The following is a 19,793-nucleotide window of genomic DNA, read 5'->3' on the forward strand; positions in this document are numbered from 1 at the left end:
AAATTAGGTTGGCACTGGATTTCAAGAGAGAGAATTTGTAGAATGTCTGCGAGATGGCTTTTTAGAACAGTTTGTTGTTGAGCCCACTAGGGGATCGGCTGTACTGGATTGGGTGTTGTGTAATGAACCAGAGGTGATTAGAGAGATTGAGGTGAAGGAACCCTTAGGAGACAGTGATCATAACATGATTGAGTTCGCTGTGACATTTGAAGAAGAGAAGCCGAAATCTGATGTGTCGGTATTTCAGTGGAGTAAAGGAAATTACAGTGGCATGAGAGAGGAACTGGCCAAAGTTGACTGGAAAGGGACATTGGCGGGAAAGGCGGCAGAGCAGCAGTGGCTGGAGTTTATGCAAGAAGTGAGGAAGGTGCAAGACAGGTATATTCCAGAAAAGAAGAAATTTTCGAATGGAAAAAGGATGCAACCGTGGTTGACAAGTCAAAGCCAAAGTTAAAGCAAAGGAGAGGGCATACAAGGAAGCAAAAATGAGTGGGAAGACAGAGGATTGGGAAGTTTTTAAAACCTTACAAAAGGAAACTAAGAAGGTCAGTAAGAGAGAAAAGATTAACTATGAAAGGAAGCTAGCAAATAATATCAAAGAGGATACTAAAAGCTTTTTCAAGTATATAAAGAGTAAAAGACAGGTGAGAGTAGATATAGAACCGATAGAAGATGATTCCGGAGAAATTGTAATGGGAGATAAGGAGATGGCAGAGGAACTGAATGAGTATGTTGCATCAGTCTTCACTGAGGAAGACAGCAGCATACCAGACACTCAAGGGTGGCAGGGAAGAGAAGTGTGTGCAGTCACAATTACGACAGAGAAAGTACTCAGGAAGCTGAATAGTCTAAAGGTAGATAAATCACCCGGACCAGATGGAATGCACCCGCGTGTTCTGAAGGAAGTAGCTGTGGAGATTGCGGAGGCATTGGCGATGATCTTTCAATAGCCGATAGATTCTGGCATGGTTCCGGAGGGCTAGAAGATTGCAAATGTCACTCCGCTATTTAAGAAGGGGGCAAGGAAGCAAAAAGGAAATTATAGACCTGTTAGCTTGATGTCGGTGGTTGGGAAGTTGTTGGAGTCGATTGTCAAGGATGAGGTTACAGAGTACCTGGAGGCATATGACAAGATAGGCAGAACTCAGCATGGATTCCTTAAAGGAAAATCCTGCCTGACAAACCTATTACAATTTTTTGAGGAAATTACCAGTAGACTAGACAAGGGAGATGCAGTGGATGTTGTATATTTGGATTTTCAGAAGGCCTTTGACAAGGTGCCGCACATGAGGCTACTTAACAAGATATGAGCCCATGGAATTACGGGAAAGTTACATACGTGGATACAGCGTTGGCTGATTGGCAGGAAACAAAGAGTGGGAATAAAGGGATCCTATTCTGTTTGGCTGCCGGTTACCAGTGGTGTTCCACAGGGTTCCGTGTTGGGGCTGCTTCATTTTACATTGTACATCAACGATTTGGATAATGGAATAGGTGGCTTTGTGGCTAAGTTTGCTGACGATACGAAGATAGGTGGAGGGGCCGGTAGTGCTGAGGAAACAGAGAGTCTGCAGAGAGACTTGGATAGATTGGAAGAATGGGCAAAGAAGTGGCAAATGAAGTACAATGTTGGAAAGTGTATGGTTATGCACTTTGGCAGAAAAAATAAACAGGCAGACTATTATTCAAATGGGGAAAGAATTCAAAGTTCTGAGATGCAATGGGACTTGGGAGTCCTTGTACAGGATACCCTTAAGGTTAACCTCCAGGTTGAGTCGGTAGTGAAGAAGACAAATGCAATGTTGGCATTCATTTCTAGAGGAATAGAGTGTGGGAGCAGGGATGTGATATTGAGACTCTATAAGGCGCTGGTGAAACCTCACTTGGAGTACGGTGGGCAGTTTTGGTCTCCTTATTTAAGAAAGGATGTGCTGACATTGGAGAGGTACAGAGAAGATTCACTAGAATGATTCTGGGAATGAGAGGGTTAACATATGAAGAACGTTTGTCTGCTCTTGGACTGTATTCCTTGGAGTTTCGAAGAATGAGGGGAGACCTTATAGAAACATTTTGAATGTTGAAAGGCATGGACAGAGTGGATGTGGCAAAGTTGTTTCCCATGATGGGGGAGTCTTGTACGAGAGGGCATGACTTAAGGATTGAAGGGCGCCCATTCAAAACAGAAATGCAAAGAAATTTTTTTAGCCAGAGGGTGGTGAATCTATGGAATTTGTTGCCACAGGCAGCAGTGGGGGCCAAGTCACTGGGTGTATTTAAGGCAGAGATTGATAGGTATCTGAGTAGCCAGGGCATCAAAGGTTATGGTGAAAAGGCGGGGGAGTGGGACTAAATGGGAGAATGGATCAGTTTATGATAAAATGGCAGAGCAGACTCGATGGGCCGAATGGTTGACTTCTGCTCCTTTGTCTTATGGTCTATGGGCTTATTTTTCTTACAAAGCCGGGGTAGTAGTTGCAGGCCCACCAGAATACTTACAGACTCTTCTTTAATGTGGATATGTTAGCGACTACACTTATCATTGGATTCTTGTAGGTCATGAGCTTGAACCACTCTTCAGAAAGTTGTTAATATGCATTCTTTGTTTAAACATTTTTTTCTGGATGCCTAGGTTCTTGGCAAAGCAGTGTTAATGGTTCATCCCTCATTATTCTTGAGAAGGAATGGTGAGTCACCTCCTTGAACCACTGCTATTCTTTAGCTGAAAATACTCCCATGGTATTAATTGGGTAGGGAATTCCAGGATTTAGATTCAGTAGGAGTGAAGGAACAGTGTTACATTTCAAAGCCAAGGCAGTGTGTAACTTGGAATGGAATATGCACTTGGTTGTGTTCCGTTGTGCCAGCTGTCCTTGTATTTCCAAGGTGGTAGAGGCCATGGATTTTGGAGGTACTGATGAGATAACCTGAAGTAATTGCAATGTATTTTGGATTTTGTAAATGGTACACTTGCTGTAGTTACAGTATGCCAATGGTGAAAGAAATGAATGTACCGGTGTTGAATGGGATGCTCACCAAGTGAGCTCTTTTGTCCTGGAGGATGTTAAGCTTCTTGAGTTTTGGATCCGTGATCATCCAGGCAAGTAGAAAATGTAGGTTAGGCACTTCACGACACAACTCGTAATTAATTGAAGTTCGCACTTTATTGTCTCTGCACAAACAACAATGTAACTATGTTGACCCCAGGCCAACAACTTAAACATGAATTCCACTGTTCCCTCTATACCAACACCCACTCAGACCACTTCTCCAATTTATAACACCGATATAGGGGATCTCCCGCTGGCCAAATGATTGATCCAGTTTCTCCCAGCCTCTGGCATGGAGGTCTTCCTTGCAATAGTCTCTGGGAGCTTTCACCGCTTTGCATTGGAAGCTCTTGATTCTTATACTCTTTCCTTATCAGTTCAAATGTTGTATTTCAATCTCGTTGGCTCAAGGACATCCGACTGACCTTGATTCCCATTGGATGTAGCCAAGGGCTACACAACTTCGTGCCTTAGGCAACTTCTTTTGTTCTATTCAACTGTGGTTCAAACCAGTCAAACTGGATCACCCAGACACTGGGCTGAGAAAATGAGATTACCTCTGCCAACATGCCAAATGTATACAATAAACATCTCAAATGTCCTCTTTCTTTAAGGATCGTGGTTTCCCTTCTGCCGTCATCAATGATGCCCTCACCCGCATCTCCTTCATTTCCCGCACTTCGGCCCTCACCCCATCCTCCCACCACCACAACAGGGACAGAGTTCCCCTTGTCCTCACCTACCACCCCACCAGCCTCCGGATCCAGCACATTATCCTCCGCAACTTCCGCCACCTTCAACAGGACCCCACCACTAAGCACATCTTTCCCTCTCCACCCCTCTCTGCCTTCCGCAGGGATCGGTCCCTCCACGACTCCCTGATCCACACGTCCCTCCCCACGGATCTCCCACCCGGCACTTATCCCTGTAAGCGTAAGTGCTACACCTGTCCGTACACCTCCTCTCTTGCCACCATTCAGGGCCCCAAACAGTCCTTCCAGGTGAGGCAACACTTCACTTGTGAGTCTGTTGGGGTCATCTATTGCATCCGGTGCTCCCGGTGCGGCCTCCTCTATATCGGTGAAACCCGACGCAGATTGGGGGACCGCTTCATCCGCCAAAACAGACAGGATCTCCCAGTAGCCACCCACTTCAACTCTGTTTCCCACTCCCATTCGGATATGTCCATACATGGCCTCCTCTACTGCCATGATGAGGCTAAACTCAGGTTGGAGGAGCAACACCTCATATACCGTCTAGGTAGTCTCCAGCCCCTTGGTATGAACATAGAATTCTCCAACTTCTGGTAATTTCCTCCCCCTCCCTTCCCCTATCTCTATGTCACTCTGCCTCCTCTCCCAGCTGCCTATCACCTCCCTCATGGTTCTGCCTCCTTCTACTACCCATTGTGTTTTCCCCTATTCCTTCTTCACCATTCCTGCCTATCACCTCCCTGCTTCCCCTCCCCCACCCTTTTATCTTTCCCCTTACTGGTTTTTCACCTGGAACCTACCAGCCTTCTCCTTCCCACCCTCCCCCCACCTTCTTTATAGGGCCTCTGCCCCTTCCCGCTTCAGTCCTGACGAAGGGTTCCGGCCCGAAACATTGACTGATCATTTCCACGGATGCTGCCCGATCTGCTGAGTTCCTCCAGCACGTTGCGAGTGTTGCTTTGACCCCAGCATCTGCAGAGTATTTTGTGCTTACAATGAACCGTTTATCTAAAAATGACCTCAGGTTTAGCAGGTCATTAGCAGAAGCTCCTTGTGTCCAGGTTCAATTGCTCTGATTGTTATCCCAGAGCAAGAATCAGTTAATCAAACAGTTCACAAAATGGCAGCCTCCATTCCTTCAAGCACATGGTAAGTTTGTCTACTTCCACTGACTTAGACCCATTCAAGTTTGACATTTTCTTCCATCTTTTAATTCCTTCATGGCCAACAGTTTTAGCAAAGCCAATGACATCACACACAGTCAAAAGTTTCCTTTCACCCCACCTCTGCACTTCAGCTGTTTGGCCAACATTGGTTGATCTTGGTGCAGCACAGTGGAGTAGCACGGTTAGAGTAACGCGATAACAGCACCAGTGACCTGGGTTCAATTCCTGCCACTGTCTGTCAGGAGTTTATACATTTTCTTCTGGGCGTTCCAGTTTTCTCCCACCCTGAGCCGATAGGCTGGCCCTGGATTTATTTCATAATTTACTGGCATAATTTACATATTACTATTTAACTATTTATGGTTCTATTACTATTTATTATTTATGGTGCAACTGTAATGAAAACCAATTTCCCCCAGGGTTAATAAAGTATGACTATGACTATGACACCTGCCCCTACACCTCCTCCCTTACTCACCTGCCTATACACCTCCTCCCTCACTACCATTCAGGGCCCCAAACAGTCCTTCCAGGTGAGGCGACACTTCACCTGTGAGTCCGTTGGGGTCATTTATTGTGTCTGGTGCTCCCTGTACATCAGTGAGACCCGATGTAGATTGGGAGACCGTTTCACCAAGCAGCCACGCTTCGTCCACCAGAAGAATTGGGATCTCCCAGTGGCCACCCATTTTAATTTCACTTCCCATTCCTATTCTGATATGTCTATCTATGTCATCCTCTACTGTCACCATGAGGTCACACTCAGGGTGGAGGAACAACACCTTATCTTTCATCTGAGTAGTCTCCAACCTCATGGCACAAACATTGATTTCTCAAACTTCTGGTAATGGCCTCCCCCCGCCCACTCCTTCACCAGTTTCCCCTTTTCCTTCACTTACCTTATCTCTTTGCCTGCTCATCACCTCCCTTTTCTCTCTTCCATGGCCTTCCGTCCTCTCCTATTATAATCCCCCCTTCTCCAGCTCTGTATCTCTTTCACCAATCAACTTCTCAGTTCTTTACTTCACCTCTCCCACTCTTGGTTTCTCCTCTCACCTTCCTCCCCTCCCTCACCTCTTAAATCTACCCCTCAGCATTTTTCCCCAGTCTTGCTGAAGGGCCTTGGCCTAAAACGTCAATTGTACTCTTTTCCAGGGATGCTGCCTGTACTGATGAGTTCCTCCAGCATTTTGTGTGTGTTGCTTGGATTTCCTACTTCTACAGATTTTCTCTTGTTTGTTACAGCTAACCTGGCAGATTTAGCCTGGCAGAGAGTAAGCAAAAGCTGAAAATATGATCCTGTACTTCTGGATTAGTTAATTAGAAACAACATTAATCCTTGGTTAGGTATCCAAAGTTGAACTTGAACTTGCTACAAAAAAAATACCTTCACATGCAATGGAGATCTTCAGTATTGTCCAATCAAAATATCTGGAAGTTGCAAATGGACTTCCTGCAAATGACTGAAATTGAACCAATCAGACATTCCTTTCTCCTGTTACTTGTTGTGTACAAACTTGTTGCAGAAGAATGTCAAATAAGTTTTTGGTTTAAAAAAACAATTACAAATTTGTTTATTTAGTAATTTCTCCCAATAAAATTCTAAGTAACAAATAAGATATCAATTGGAGCTTCAAAAGCCGTTATTTTTCTCTAAAGGAATTCTCCAGAGTATGACTGGGTATGAGTTCATCTTTTTCCATACCAGTTGCTGCTGCTGTTTTGCTTTAAAGAGCATGTTCACTTCAGTAAGTTCATGAACTAGCATTATTTGATAATTATTGGCATTGGGTTTGCAGAGTATCAGAAACAAAACAGGGCTTTGAATGTACTTTACATGTAATTAAGAGCAATTACACTGGAATTCTTTTTCACGGTAGACTTCAAGATGTCAGTAGACACAGTAGATCAGGTGTGTGAAGTTAAGATTTTCTGGGAAGTATGCCTGCATAGATGACCTACAGAATTTTAGTTCTTTCACCACGATGAAGGGAATGAAATGCTGGCTATGCCAGCAGGCAAGGATATGCATTGTCCCTAAACTGCTCCACCCAGTCTTTAATTTCACCCTTCATAGATCTATTCCTACCGAAAATGTTAAAGTTGACTTAGGGATGAAGGGTGAGTAGCTGTGGGTATTGGTGGAGCTGCCAGCCTGTACTGGCCTTCTACTTTGAAAGTACATAATATCATGATCAAGGATTAACTTCATTTGCCATATACTGTACATTTACATGTATTAGTAACTTGCTACGGTGTGTTGGCACTACATGCGACAAAAAACACCAACTTCTGACAATCATAATGAATAAAGAATTACATCAATTATATTAGTGGTAGCATGTAGAAATTTATTCAAACCCCGTGGAATGTCCTTTGTCAAGGAAATCTCTGTACGAGTTAATGGGCAAGATTAGTTAGGAAATATTTTCTTTTAGTGTTCTAGAGTCATTGCAACCAATCCTCAAAGAACTTAAAGTATAAAGGATTTTGTTATTTATTTATTGAGCATGGAGTAGGCCCTTCCTGGGCCCCGAAGCCGTGCTGCCCAGCAATCCCCTGATTTAAATCTAGCCAATTTACAATGACTAATTAACTGACCAACAGTTACATCTTTGGATTGTGGGAGGAAACCAGAGCACCTGGAGGAAATCCATGTGGTCACGGCGAGAACGTACGAACTCCTTACAGGCAGCGGCAGGAATTGAACCCGGGTCACCTGTACTGCAAAATGTTGTGCTAACCACTACGCTACTGTGCCGCCATCATGTTTTGTAACTCCGAAAACTAATCAAAAGAAAAAGACGGGAGCCGGGAATACTTGTGTACTTAGTTTTGCTTTCGTGAGGCACTCACATATGACATGGTGGTGTGATGACGTATGCCATTCACGTACTTCTATCATATAACCCATAACGCTTAATCAAATAATATATTTACACTATTATCCAAATACTGAAATATTAAATACATTACACACTCTCTGCTTAGCTCTAAACTCCAACTCAGTACAGAATTCATCTCAATTCACAAATGTAACATATTTCTCTCAAATCATCTTACATACACAGTATACTAAATAATACAACTACTATATAGACAACCAGAGCATTGTAAATTTTAAATTGTCCCATTCAGGCCTAAAGATTTAAACGCTGTGGAGGATTTCTTACTCTTCTGGGATAATGTTTTTCCTGACAAGGTTGGGGTGGGGGTGGGGTGGGTTCACTGTGCTTGGCAGGTGAGACTCGTGGCTGTGAAACGATCTCAGGTTCTGGGGCCCATTCCATGGTGCTTGTAGCAGCTGACTCTGGGAGTGCAGGAAGTGGTTCTTACAGCTCTGAACATCTTTCTTCTCGAATAATTAACTCTATTCTCCTTAACTGATCAATGTCTCGCCTCCAGGTGACATCAGATGCAATCTCCATTGTGTAGGAAAGCGGTCTAGTTCTGTCCTTAATCTTTCAAAGCAGCCACCTTTGATCTCCTCTGTAGTTCTTTGCCAGGGCTGCTTGTCTAGAAGTGGAACATTGAACCTATTTGTTTGAGGAGCTGTCATTTTCTCTCAGCTGCTTGTCCTGCATACTCCTTCTGAAATTTTCAAAGGATTAATGGGACATCTCATCAGCATTTCCATGATAAGCTGTCCTCTTGAATTTGATCTTGTAATTGTGTTCTTCAAGAACCAGAGCCCACCTCTGCATCATGTTGCTGCTGCTGTTTGTGGAGCACCCTTCTGTGGATTGAAAATGGACACCAGGGCTTGATGATCAGTAATGAGGGTAAACTCTCTCCCACAGAAGTACTGGTAAACATCGTACAACCCAAACCAGACTCAAGGTCTCCCTGTCAATCTCTGCATAATTTTTCTCTAGAGCTGTAAGGAAACATGATGCAAAAGTTTTGGGGCATTCACTTCTATCACTCATCACATGTGACATAACTGCACCTTTACCATAAGGCAAGCTTTGGATGATGTGGATCATAATCTGTGATTACAGAGTCGGACATCACCATTTCCTTTACCTTTTGGAAAGCCACTTCAAGCTACTTTGTCCATTACCTTTTCTTCCCAGTCTGTAGTAATGAGTTCAAGGGGTGGAACACAGTAGCCAGGTTTGACAGGAACCTGTTATGGTAAATGACAAATCCTAAAGGGCCACAACTATGACATGTCCTTTGACCTTGGGTCATCCACCGCTGCTTGAGTTTTCTCGGCACACTTGTGTAGATCTTGTGCGCCAATGGTGTGACCACAGTAAGTGATGCTTGATTTAAATAATTCACACATGTTGCACCATGCTCTGAGTCCATAATCCTCTAATCTTTTTAGCAGTGTCGTGATATGTTGGAGATGTTCCTTTTCATCCTCACTGGTAACAATGATGTCATCCAGATGACACTGAGTGCCTGGGCGGCCTTGCAGCATCTGGTCCAAAGCTTTCTGGCAGAGTGCAGGTGCAGATGTTACTCCAGAAATAAGCCAATAATAACGATAAATCTGGTTGTGAGTGCTTATGATGAGAAACACTTTGGACTCTTCTTCCATCTCCATCTGTAGGTAGGCCTCAGCTAAGTCCACTTTGCTGAAGTATTTTACTCCAGAAAGGTTTGCAAAGATATCCTATATCAGGGCAGAGAGTATTGATCTACTTTCAACACTGGATTGATGGTGACTTTAAAATCACCACAGATCCTGACAGACAGATCCTTCCTGGTTACTGGGACCACTGGCAATGACCATGGGCTCCACTCAAGCTTGAAAAGAATTTCTTCATACTCCATACTATCTAGCTTACCAGCTACTTTATTCCATATGGTATAAAGAACTGGACGGGCTTTGTAAAACTTGTCTGTGGCAATTTCATTTATCATTATGTTACTCTTGATATGTTTGAGTTTTCCAATGCTGTCCTTGAACACTGCTGTGGCATCATCTAGTACCTCCCTTAATTTGCTTTCAGTTGATTCTCTTGTACTGGACGTGGCATGCAAATGGTGGATGGATCTGTAATCAAGTTGTAGTTGTCTCAGACAGTTATGGTCCCACAATGCTGGCCCTTCTATTTTTACCACATACAAGCCCAATGTGGCTTGCTGGTTGTTTTATTTCACTGTAACATTTATACCATATGGAATAAAGTAGCTCGTAAGCTAGATAGTATTATTTCACTTCCTTTTGAATCCACTTATTAAACCTAATGTGTTCTGCAATCAACAATGGTTTTGGTTCTAAATGTTCCTGCATTACATTCATGATAACAGCAAAGCTCATTTTGGCTGCTTTGGTTGGAACAATTGAACTTCTAAGCAAACTGTATAGTTTTCCATCTATTGTACTCAGTAACACTGACACTCACTTCTGCATTTATTTCAGAATATGAATCAATTTGTTTAGTAAACTTAATCCAGTTATGTTGTGTAATCGTAAGTGTCTATCTTTCTGATGTAGCCAGCCATTTCTGCTTTTTTAATATTTATTGTTATTATCACCTGGTACTCACTGTTTATGAATCCATGAACTTCGTCCTTTTCTACCTTTTTTAAAAAACTCGAACGTCTCTCTCCTCTTCCAAAGAGACACGTGTTGTACTTTTTAAAAATGTTATCGTTTCTTCCCCCTTCTGCCTTCTGAAGAAAAAATGTGCTGTGCTTGAATAGGTAGGTAGTCATCTCAAATTCATCTTAAAACCTCCTCATCACCACTGTTACGTTTGGTGACTCCAGAAACGAATCAAAAGAAAAAGACGGGAGCCAGGAATACTTGTGTAGTTAGTTTTTCTTTAGTGAGGCACTCACATATGACGTGATGGTGTGATGACGTATGCCATTCACGTACTTCTATCATATAACCCATAATGAATTATGTAAACATACAAAGAATGCCTAATCAAACAAAATATTTTCAAATTTACTCAAATATTATTGAAATATTAAATACAGTACAGGTTTCCCCTTTGTTTTACAGAAAAATGTTGGTGTAGCAGGAAGAAATATTCAATCTCAACAGTTGTGTTTAATCTATTGATTGAAACATATACTATCCTAAGAGATTTTGACAGGGTGGATGTGAAAAGAGTGTTTCATCTGTGGGAGAATAGAGAATAAAGGTTACTGTTTAAGAATAAAGGGTTGTCCGTTTAAGATAGAAATAAAGCAACATTTTCTAAAAGGGAATCGTGAGTCTTTGGAACTCTCCTTTGAATAATTTTAAAGCAGCAATTGGAAGATTCTTATATAAGGGGATGAAAAATTATATAAGTGGGAATGCAGAGTTGAAGTTACAGTCAAATCAGCCACAATCTTCATAAAGGACAAAGCAGACGAGAGCCTGAATTGCCAACTCCTGCTCCTGATTTGTACATTTGTGGTTGCACATTCATGAGTTTGTGGGCGAGGTATCTTGTGCTATGCTGAATTTAAGACCACACTCAATTCTCATATATAGCTTTATTTCTCTGGAGGATTGCTATATTTTCTATTCTCTCCCCTGTGCTGGCTGTAACTGTGTCCAGGCCATGAACTGGTAGTTGTAGTGAATACCTTAAGTGGTGGCGTATCCCCATCTCTGCTCTTTTGCTATGCAGTGAAGACTTGGTCATCACAACATTGCCTGAAATGGGTGGAGGATTACATTTGAAGGTATTGTCACCTTCTGTGCTCTCAAAGCTGCTAACACGCCAGAGTTGTAACAGCTCCATTAACGGCCTACCCTTTCCCCACTAGGGGTGTGATATGGTACAGAACATCGAACATAGAACAAGAACAGACCAGCTGGCCCACAAAGTTGTTTGCTGTTTAGAAGACACCACTTGTCTGTCAGTTTATTTTATGAGGAAGAGTCATATTTGAAGAGATGAAAGTCTGTGCAAGCTGTGAGACATGACACAGAGTCTTTGAAAAATGAAGTGTGAGTTTGTGCAGATACACAAGAATACTGGACAGAAACTGATAGAGATTGTCAATAAGTAGTTGATAACTGTGTGCTGCATGAAACACTATGCTGATGTAGATGATCAGAGAAAGTACTAAATGTATTTACTAACCTAGTTTATCATGATGAGCTCACAAAACTCCGAATGGTATTCTATTCTTGTCTTTGAAGATACAAGCCTGGTGTTGACTTCTATGGGTGTTGCTTTTCATTATCTCAATAACAGGTTCCCAGCTTCCTGTGGGAAGAAGTTTCTATCTTGTCTGCAGTGCCTTTGAGAAATCTGGGCGCCCATTCTGACCTGGGTTCTGCGAAGAGTTCCAGAAAGTTCTCCAAACTACCTTCCCTTTACAAGATGCTAGTTAGTTTTAGTTAAGATAAATATCTTAAGAGTACCCAGGGTACTCTTGAAATTTATCTGATTTGATTCACCAATAGTTTTTGTATTAAATGATCACAAAGGTGTTAAGTTTTGACAATTTCACAAAGCTAAGAACAATGTTGCAAACTAATTCCCTTTTAAATCTCTAATAACAGCTTTCAGGCTATTTTCTTGGATAGATAATTAAACAATGGTGCAAAGGTTAATGTCTCTTGGTGGCAATGTATAGGTAGCTATGGAAACACCAAAGAAAAAAATCAAGCCACAACTGTGATTAGCAACCTCCTCTGCAGCTTAACAGACTGCTATAATATTAACCAGTCCACCCATATAAGTAGTTCTTGTATTAAGATTCTCTTTTGAACTCTGCATTTTTTTGTTAAGATTATAATTAAAGGGTAATTCCACAATCTGCAACTACTAAGTGTATCCATGTGTGGGAGGGTAGCTTTGCACATTAGTCACAATAGCTAAACCCTCAGCCGTCACTCTTCTTTATCTATATTAAGTATAAAGTTGTTGCATGCTGAGAAATAGTTGGTGTTCCAAAACAAAATAATTTCTAGATTTAAGAATTTGGATTGGAATATTATTTGGAGAAAAATCTCATTTCATGCAAGTCTTGGATTTTAGTGAGGAAGTCTTAATTTTCGTGCCACTAAGTGGCATGGTCCGGTCTGTGAAGTCCGCATTCACGGTCCAGTCCATCGACCCTTGCTCCAGGTTTTCCTGTCTACCCTGTTTCTGTTCCTGTTGATCACAAATTTAGGCAGCTGATTCTTGTTGGGGCTGGCTGCATAAATACCTCCAGAGACCAGGGCGAGGCTGCTGGATTTTTCTTGTCCTTACTCCTTGTATCCCTTCCCCTGCCTTCTGTTTCCTTGCCTGAAGCCCTGCCTTGTCTTTCCAGTAACTCTCGCCTTGCCTGAAGTTCTTGTCTCGCCTTGCGTTGCCTGAAGCCTTGCCTTGTCTTGCTGGTAACCCTCGCCTCATCTCGCCTGCAGTCTTGTCCTGGAGCCACCCTGTACCTGGCTCCCTTCCTGTCTCTTGCCTCCGCCGGGTAAGTCAGGCTGTCTTGCCGTTACCCTGCAGTTGGTTCTGTCCCTTGCCTCTGTTGGGTGGAGTACCGCGCCCTGCCCTGCCCAGGAGGAGCTTCAAGACCCCAAGCCTCGAGCCTTGCCCCAAGCCAAGCTTCAAGACCCCTAGCCTCAAGTCTCTAGTCTCAAGTCTCTGGTCTCCGGCCTCGCCTCAAGTCTCTGGTCTCAAGTCTCACCTCAAGTCTCTAGCCTTGCCTCAAGTCTCCAGCCTTGTCCTGCCTGCCAGCCGTCATGTCCTTGCCTAGTTCTGGGGTCTGAGCCAGAGGCAAGACCCAGGTTCTGGGTCCTTGTCCAGTCTCTGGCTCGGAGTCCAAGCCCTGGTTCCTAGCTCTCTTGTCCAGTCCTGTTCTGGGTTCCCGGTTTTTGGTACCATGTCCTAGCCTTCACCCTGTATCCTAGTCCTGTCCCTATTACTTCAGTGTCTGTGTCTTGCACTTGGGTCCGTTCCCAGCCACCCCCTCATGACACTAAGTTGAAAAATGGGTGGTTTCAGATTTTTGTGGAACTTAAGTCAAAGTATCATGGAAAATGTATGGTGCAGTAGGAGGCCATTTCAGGCACTGGGTCTGGCTGGCCCATGTATCACATGCCATCTCTCAGCACAGGTTCATTGCCCTGCAGACCACTGTTTTTCAAAAAAACATTTGGCATTTCTCAACTGTGATGGGATTTTCTATTCCTATCATTCTTTCAGGCCATGAGTTTGGTTCCTCTCGTCCTCATCTCCTCTCTGATCTTTCTACTATTTTACTTAAATCCATGTAACCTGGTGTTTGACCCCTGTGCTTAGGGAAATTAGTGTTTTCTGCAAATTCCATGCACACATACACTCTATTTGGTACAGTACTTCCTGGTGCCACTGAGTGTATGTTCATGGTCTACTGGTTCTGTAGGCCATCTATTTCAAGGTTCAACATGTTGTATGTTCAGAGATGCTCTTCTGCACACCAACTTTGTAACATGTGGTTACTTGAGTTACTGTTGCCTTCCTGTCAGCTTGAACCAGTCTGAGCATTCTGCTCTGACCTCTCTCATTAATAAGGCTTTTTCACCCACAGAATTGCCACTCACTGGATTTTCTTTTGGTCTTGTTCTTTGAACTATTTTCTGTAAAATCTAGAGACTATTGTGCATGAAAATCCCAGGAGATCAGCAGTTTTTGAGATACTCAAACCACCCAATCTGGCACCAACAATCATTCCACGGCAAAGTCAAATTTCTTCCCCATTCTGATATTTGGTCTGAACAACAGCTGAACCTATTGATCATGTCTGCATGCTTTTATACATTGAGTTGCTGCCATGTGATGTCATAAGGGGGTGGGCGCTGGGAGCGGACCCAAATGCAAGACACAGACACTGACGTACTAGGACCAGGACTAGGACTAGAGTTAAGCATGCAAGGGAAGTGGGGAAGAAAGGATGCTGGACATGACACAGGTCCTGGACGAGACAAAGGTACAGGGCCTGGGCTAGGACTTGAGTAGGATAGCGGAACCAGGACATAGAACTGGGAACTAGGAGCCTGGGCTTGGACTACGAGCCAGAGACTGGACAAGGACCCAAAACCTGGGTCTTGACTCAGGCTCGGACCCCAGAACTAGGTGAGGACATGACAAGGCTACAGGACGTGGCGTGGCAACAGGACGGATCAAGAGACTCCAGGACAGGACGAGGGAACTCCAGCCCAGGGTGAGGAATCTCTCCAGCACCGGACTGGGCAAGGTACACCTGGGCTGGGCGAGGCACATGGACGAGACGAGAACACAAAGCTGTGGCTAGGACAGGACAAGGTTCTCGGATGAGGCTAGGACTGGACGAGACCCTGAAGCCTTTACTTTGTCGAGGGAGAGACAGGAACGCAGAGCCTTGGTCGAGGGAGAGACGGGAATGCAGAGCCCTGGCCGAGGGAGAGACGGGAACGCAGAGCCTCGGCCGAGGGAGAGACCGGAACGCAGAGCCCCGGCCGAGGGAGAGACCGGAACGCAGAGCCCCGGTCGAGGGAGAGAGACGGGAACGCGGAGCCCCGGTCGAGGGAGAGAGATGGGAACGCGGAGCCCCGGCCGAGGGAGAGACAGGAAGGCAGAGCCCCGGCCGAGGGACAGACAGGAATGCAGAGCCCCGGTCGAGGGACAGACAGGAACGCAGAGCCCTGGTCGAGGGAGAGACAGGAACATGGAACACAGAGCCGGGACCCCTCCTTGGAAACAGGACATAGGGCCGGGACTCATTACACGGAATGCAGAATACAACAAGACGGTTTTCAACACAAGGTAGCGGCAGATAGCTGGACCTACCTAGTGAAGGTGTGGACACAGACGGTTCCCAACACTAGGTAGCAGCAAATGGCCAGACCTACCTAGCGAAGGTGAGGACACAAAGACAGATCCCAACACTAGGTAGCGGCAAATGGCCAGACCTACCGAGTGAAGGTGTGGACACAGAGACAGTTCAAAACAACAATAGACAGTTCCTTATATTGCTCCAGCAGTTGAACTTGACAGCAGTGTAGGCAAGGGTTACAGGCAAGGCAAGGCAAGTGTTACAGGCGAGGCAAGGCAAGGCTTCAGATGAGGCGAGGCAAGGCTAGGCATCAGATGCTGGTTGCAGAGCAAGACTTCAGGAGGAAGGGGCAGAGAAGAGATTCAGGCAGAGGGTAGGAACAATCCAGCAGCCTGAGGCTGAATCCTGATGCTATTTATGAAGCCAGCCCAAACGAGAATCAGCTGCCTCAACAGAAACTGGGGAAAACCGCAAAACCTGGAATAAAGAACATGGACTGGACTGTGAACCGGAATGCGGATTTCACAGACCGGATCATGACACGTGATTGGTTATGAGATATTTGCATTATCGAGCAGGTGTACAGGAGTACAAAATAAAGTGGTCACTGAGCGTAATTTGATATATCTTCATTGTCTCCCCTCAGCCTTTATTGTTCAAATTTATCCAATCTTTCTCACAGCTACAGTTTTCCACTCCTGGCAGCATCCTTGTAACTTTCCTCTGCCCCCTCTCCAGAGCAAAGACACCACTTGTGCTTGGTGACCAGAATTGTGTGCAGCACTCATCAGATGCCTTTCGATCAAGTTAGACACCACTGTCAGCATTAGAACAATAGAATTTAAATAATCAGTCCTTTCTAAATGAATTTTTTTGCTAACTTTTTATCCCTTCCTTCCCTTTTAAACAAAGCGACAATTTTAGTGATGCTCTGATCCTCTGTAGTTTGGGTGAATTGTAGTCACAGCTGCTGCCTTCTTTCTCCTTGCTTCAATCAACAGCCTGACAGGGGTAGCGAAACTTTGGCACACATTCCCAAGATGACACATGCCAAAAGTATTGTTGGCACCACAGAATGCAATGCTGCTTCTCGATTCTTTAAACCCCACACCCATAATGGAAGATACATAATGAATTTTACAACCCAAGCCCAGTGAGATGTTTTCACAGGAAATGTCTCATGCCAGCTTGGTGCCAGTTGCGAGAACACCTGATGTTGGATGATATGTTTTGAAATCTCTCATACCTGGGGTACACATCAGTATTTAGGTAGTAAATGGTTACGATAGTGATATTATTTAGAAATGAAGCTATCTTTCTTTTGTATTTTTAGAAGATTAATATTAGTAGTTTTTGAATAGGTTTTCTGGATGCTTCATTTATTTCAATCTGTCTGTTATACTGTTATTAATAGTAAAAAAGAATACATGTAAATAAATAATAGAATTCATCCTTTCTCATTAAAAGCACAATTATTGTTAATAATTCATTAGTCGATGATAATTTCTGTTCAAAATTACTATGGAACACAAAAGAGTTTCTTAGAAGATTATCGGCAATTTTGGCATATGCCATCAAGAAGGTTTGCTACCCCTAGCCTAGAATATATTTCATCTACTCTGGTGATTTCTTACTTTCAAATATGATAAACCCCTTAATACTTTCCCTCTTTTTCCTATCAGGTGTATGTCTATCCTATATTTGAATATTATTCAACATTAAAGTGAATTGCAGTAAAAAAAATCTTAATACTTTTTCCTTTCAATTGTTATCATTAGTTTTCAGTTCTGTATATCCTGGCTTTTGTGCTCATTATGGTTGGATTTATCATCTACAACTCAACTCCATCACATACAACAGGACTCCAGAGTCAACAGCAAGCTGCACTTGAAGGCTTTGACAACCCTGTCCCAGTGACTGATGTCAATACCCAAGAAGTCAGCAGCTATTCTGCACCTGCAGAAACACCCAACCAGAACTGATGTTCAGCATAAAGGATCCTTAATTACTTCTTAAAACTTCCCTTAGTGTTATAAATCCTTTTTGTTTCTTTCTATCTGATGAAATAATATAATTCTTCATCAATAAGCATATTTCTGTTTAACAATGAGTTTATTATAAATTTGCAATACCCAAGTTTCAAGGGCAAATGTTGGGCTTCAGAAAGTTCTTTTACCACAACCTTTCCAGGTAAATATTTCTCCTCCTGATTAGCTGGATTGAGATGTTTCAGCACTGATTGTAGTTTAGATAGCATGAGTGCTTATCTTAAAGTGATTCACTTTAGGATTTCAAGTTAACTCAGGGGGGAGAAATAGTGCTGTGCAGACAAGGCTTGGTAGTTCATTATCTACACTACAGACATTGTGAGATAGTACAATCCAGATTAGGAGTGTAGTGAATGCAGGCAGAGTCAGAATCCAAATTGGAATCAGATTTATTGTTGGCATATAAATGTGAAATTTGATGTTTTGCAGCAGCAGTGCAGTGCATGGACAGTTCTCTAGGCATGGGCAGCTGTGGTGGTCAAAGCAAACTAACACACCAGCAATTTGATGACAGTCTATTTAATGGAGAATATGATGTTTGAGCTATAAAGTAAACCTAGTGATTAAATGCAGGATATTTGTCAGAGGAGACAGGCCAAATTATGCATATGTTATCTACGTAAACAAATCAAAGAAAAATTCTACCACTGAATGAGGGAATGTGATGTCATACCATGACATTAAAGAGGAAATTGAAATATCTAAAATGTTTGCAATGAAAATGATTAATATTAACAAAGGGTAAAGCAAGAGAGACATAAAGGCTAAGTCTTCCCCAAGTCATGGATTCACAGTGCTGACTCTTTCGCCAGATGGTGGTGAATCTGTGCAGTTTATTGCCACAGATGGTCGTGGAAGGCAAATTATTGGGTATACTTACAGAGGAGCTTGACAGGTTCTCGATTAGTAAGGGTGTCAAAGGTTACGGGGAGAAGACAGGAGAATAGGCTTGAGAGGGATAATATATCAGCCTTGATGGAATAGCAGAGCAAACTCAGTGGTCCAAATGGCCTAATTTTGCTCCTATGGCTTATGGACTCATGTGCAAGACAGTAAAGTCTGGGTGTATATGTCCAGCTCCTGGTCAGTGAATGAAATAGGTATTGTGACACGATGTCAAAGGAAATCTATAACTTACTGAAATGTCTCAAAGAACAGCAATGAGGCTGAGAAACAAGTGTGTGGAAAATAAAGTGTCAATTTGGCTGGATAATTAGATCAGAATCATGCGCAGTAACCTTCTGGACCAGCCTTCCACGTGGAACCTTGTCAAAGCAACACTAAAATCCACAGAGTGAAAACATAGATCCCACCTTCATTCAAATTTTTGGGTACCTCCGATTTGTGAGACATGATCTCCTCTGTAAAAAATAATGCTGATCCCTCCCACTCACTGCCTGACTTTCAGAGGGAATGTGAATCTTGTCCAGGGAACCTTCCCCAGTAACTTTCCTACAACTGATGTAAGACTCACTGGCCCATAGTTTCCAGGCTTATCTCTGCTGTCCTAATTGAAATTTACAGGTTTAATAGTTCCGGTTGTATTACTACTGTAGATCCTTCTTTTCAATAGATTGAAATTTCAGTTTGAGCACAAAGAGATTTCTATCATCATGTGACAATAATGTAAAAATGTCTTAATAAAAATAAATAAATCATCTTTTATGTGGTTGAGAGGATATAGTGAAGCTCCAAATTTTTTTTGGTAGATTTCTAATTCTAATGAATTCTATGTACAGTAATGTCAAGTTTAAATGCTAAATGTATTTCAAAAAATGTATTTCCCCTAGGGGGCATTATAACATCAATTCAAATGTATATCGTGTCATCAACACAGGGAAGCAGAACAGAATACAAAATATGCTGAAAAATTCTTTCTTTCTTTAACCCACTTAATCTAAGGTATGGCTTGAGATAGGTGTTAAATGTGTTCAGATTTCCATCAGATTTTCAGAAAATTTAGTTTTCATTTCAAAAACAGAAAACAGTCAAGAAATATTTTTAATGCAAGAGATGCTGGAAATCCAGAGTAAGACGCACAAAATGCTGGAGGAGCTCAGCAGGTCAGATAGCATTCATGTCTGAGGCTGAGGCTTCAACAAGACTGGAAAGGAAGGGGAGGGG

The 19,793-nt window shown here is 42.9% G+C and overlaps 1 protein-coding gene across 3 annotated transcripts in view; it reads left to right on the forward strand.

The window, feature by feature from the left end:
- The window catches only part of LOC140200736 (solute carrier family 35 member F2-like), a 118,467-nt gene extending 99,124 nt beyond the window's left edge, over nt 1–19,343 (forward strand). For all 3 annotated transcript variants that reach the window (XM_072264321.1, XM_072264322.1, XM_072264323.1), the window contains exon 9: nt 17,400–19,343. In XM_072264321.1, coding sequence (XP_072120422.1) covers nt 17,400–17,603 — 204 coding nt within the window. In that variant the 3' untranslated portion in view covers nt 17,604–19,343. The remainder of the gene's footprint in view (nt 1–17,399) is intronic.
- The last annotated feature ends 450 nt before the right edge of the window (nt 19,344–19,793 follow it).

This window comes from Mobula birostris, chromosome 7 (assembly GCF_030028105.1).
Source record: "Mobula birostris isolate sMobBir1 chromosome 7, sMobBir1.hap1, whole genome shotgun sequence".
NCBI classification, from domain to species: Eukaryota; Metazoa; Chordata; class Chondrichthyes; order Myliobatiformes; family Myliobatidae; genus Mobula; species Mobula birostris.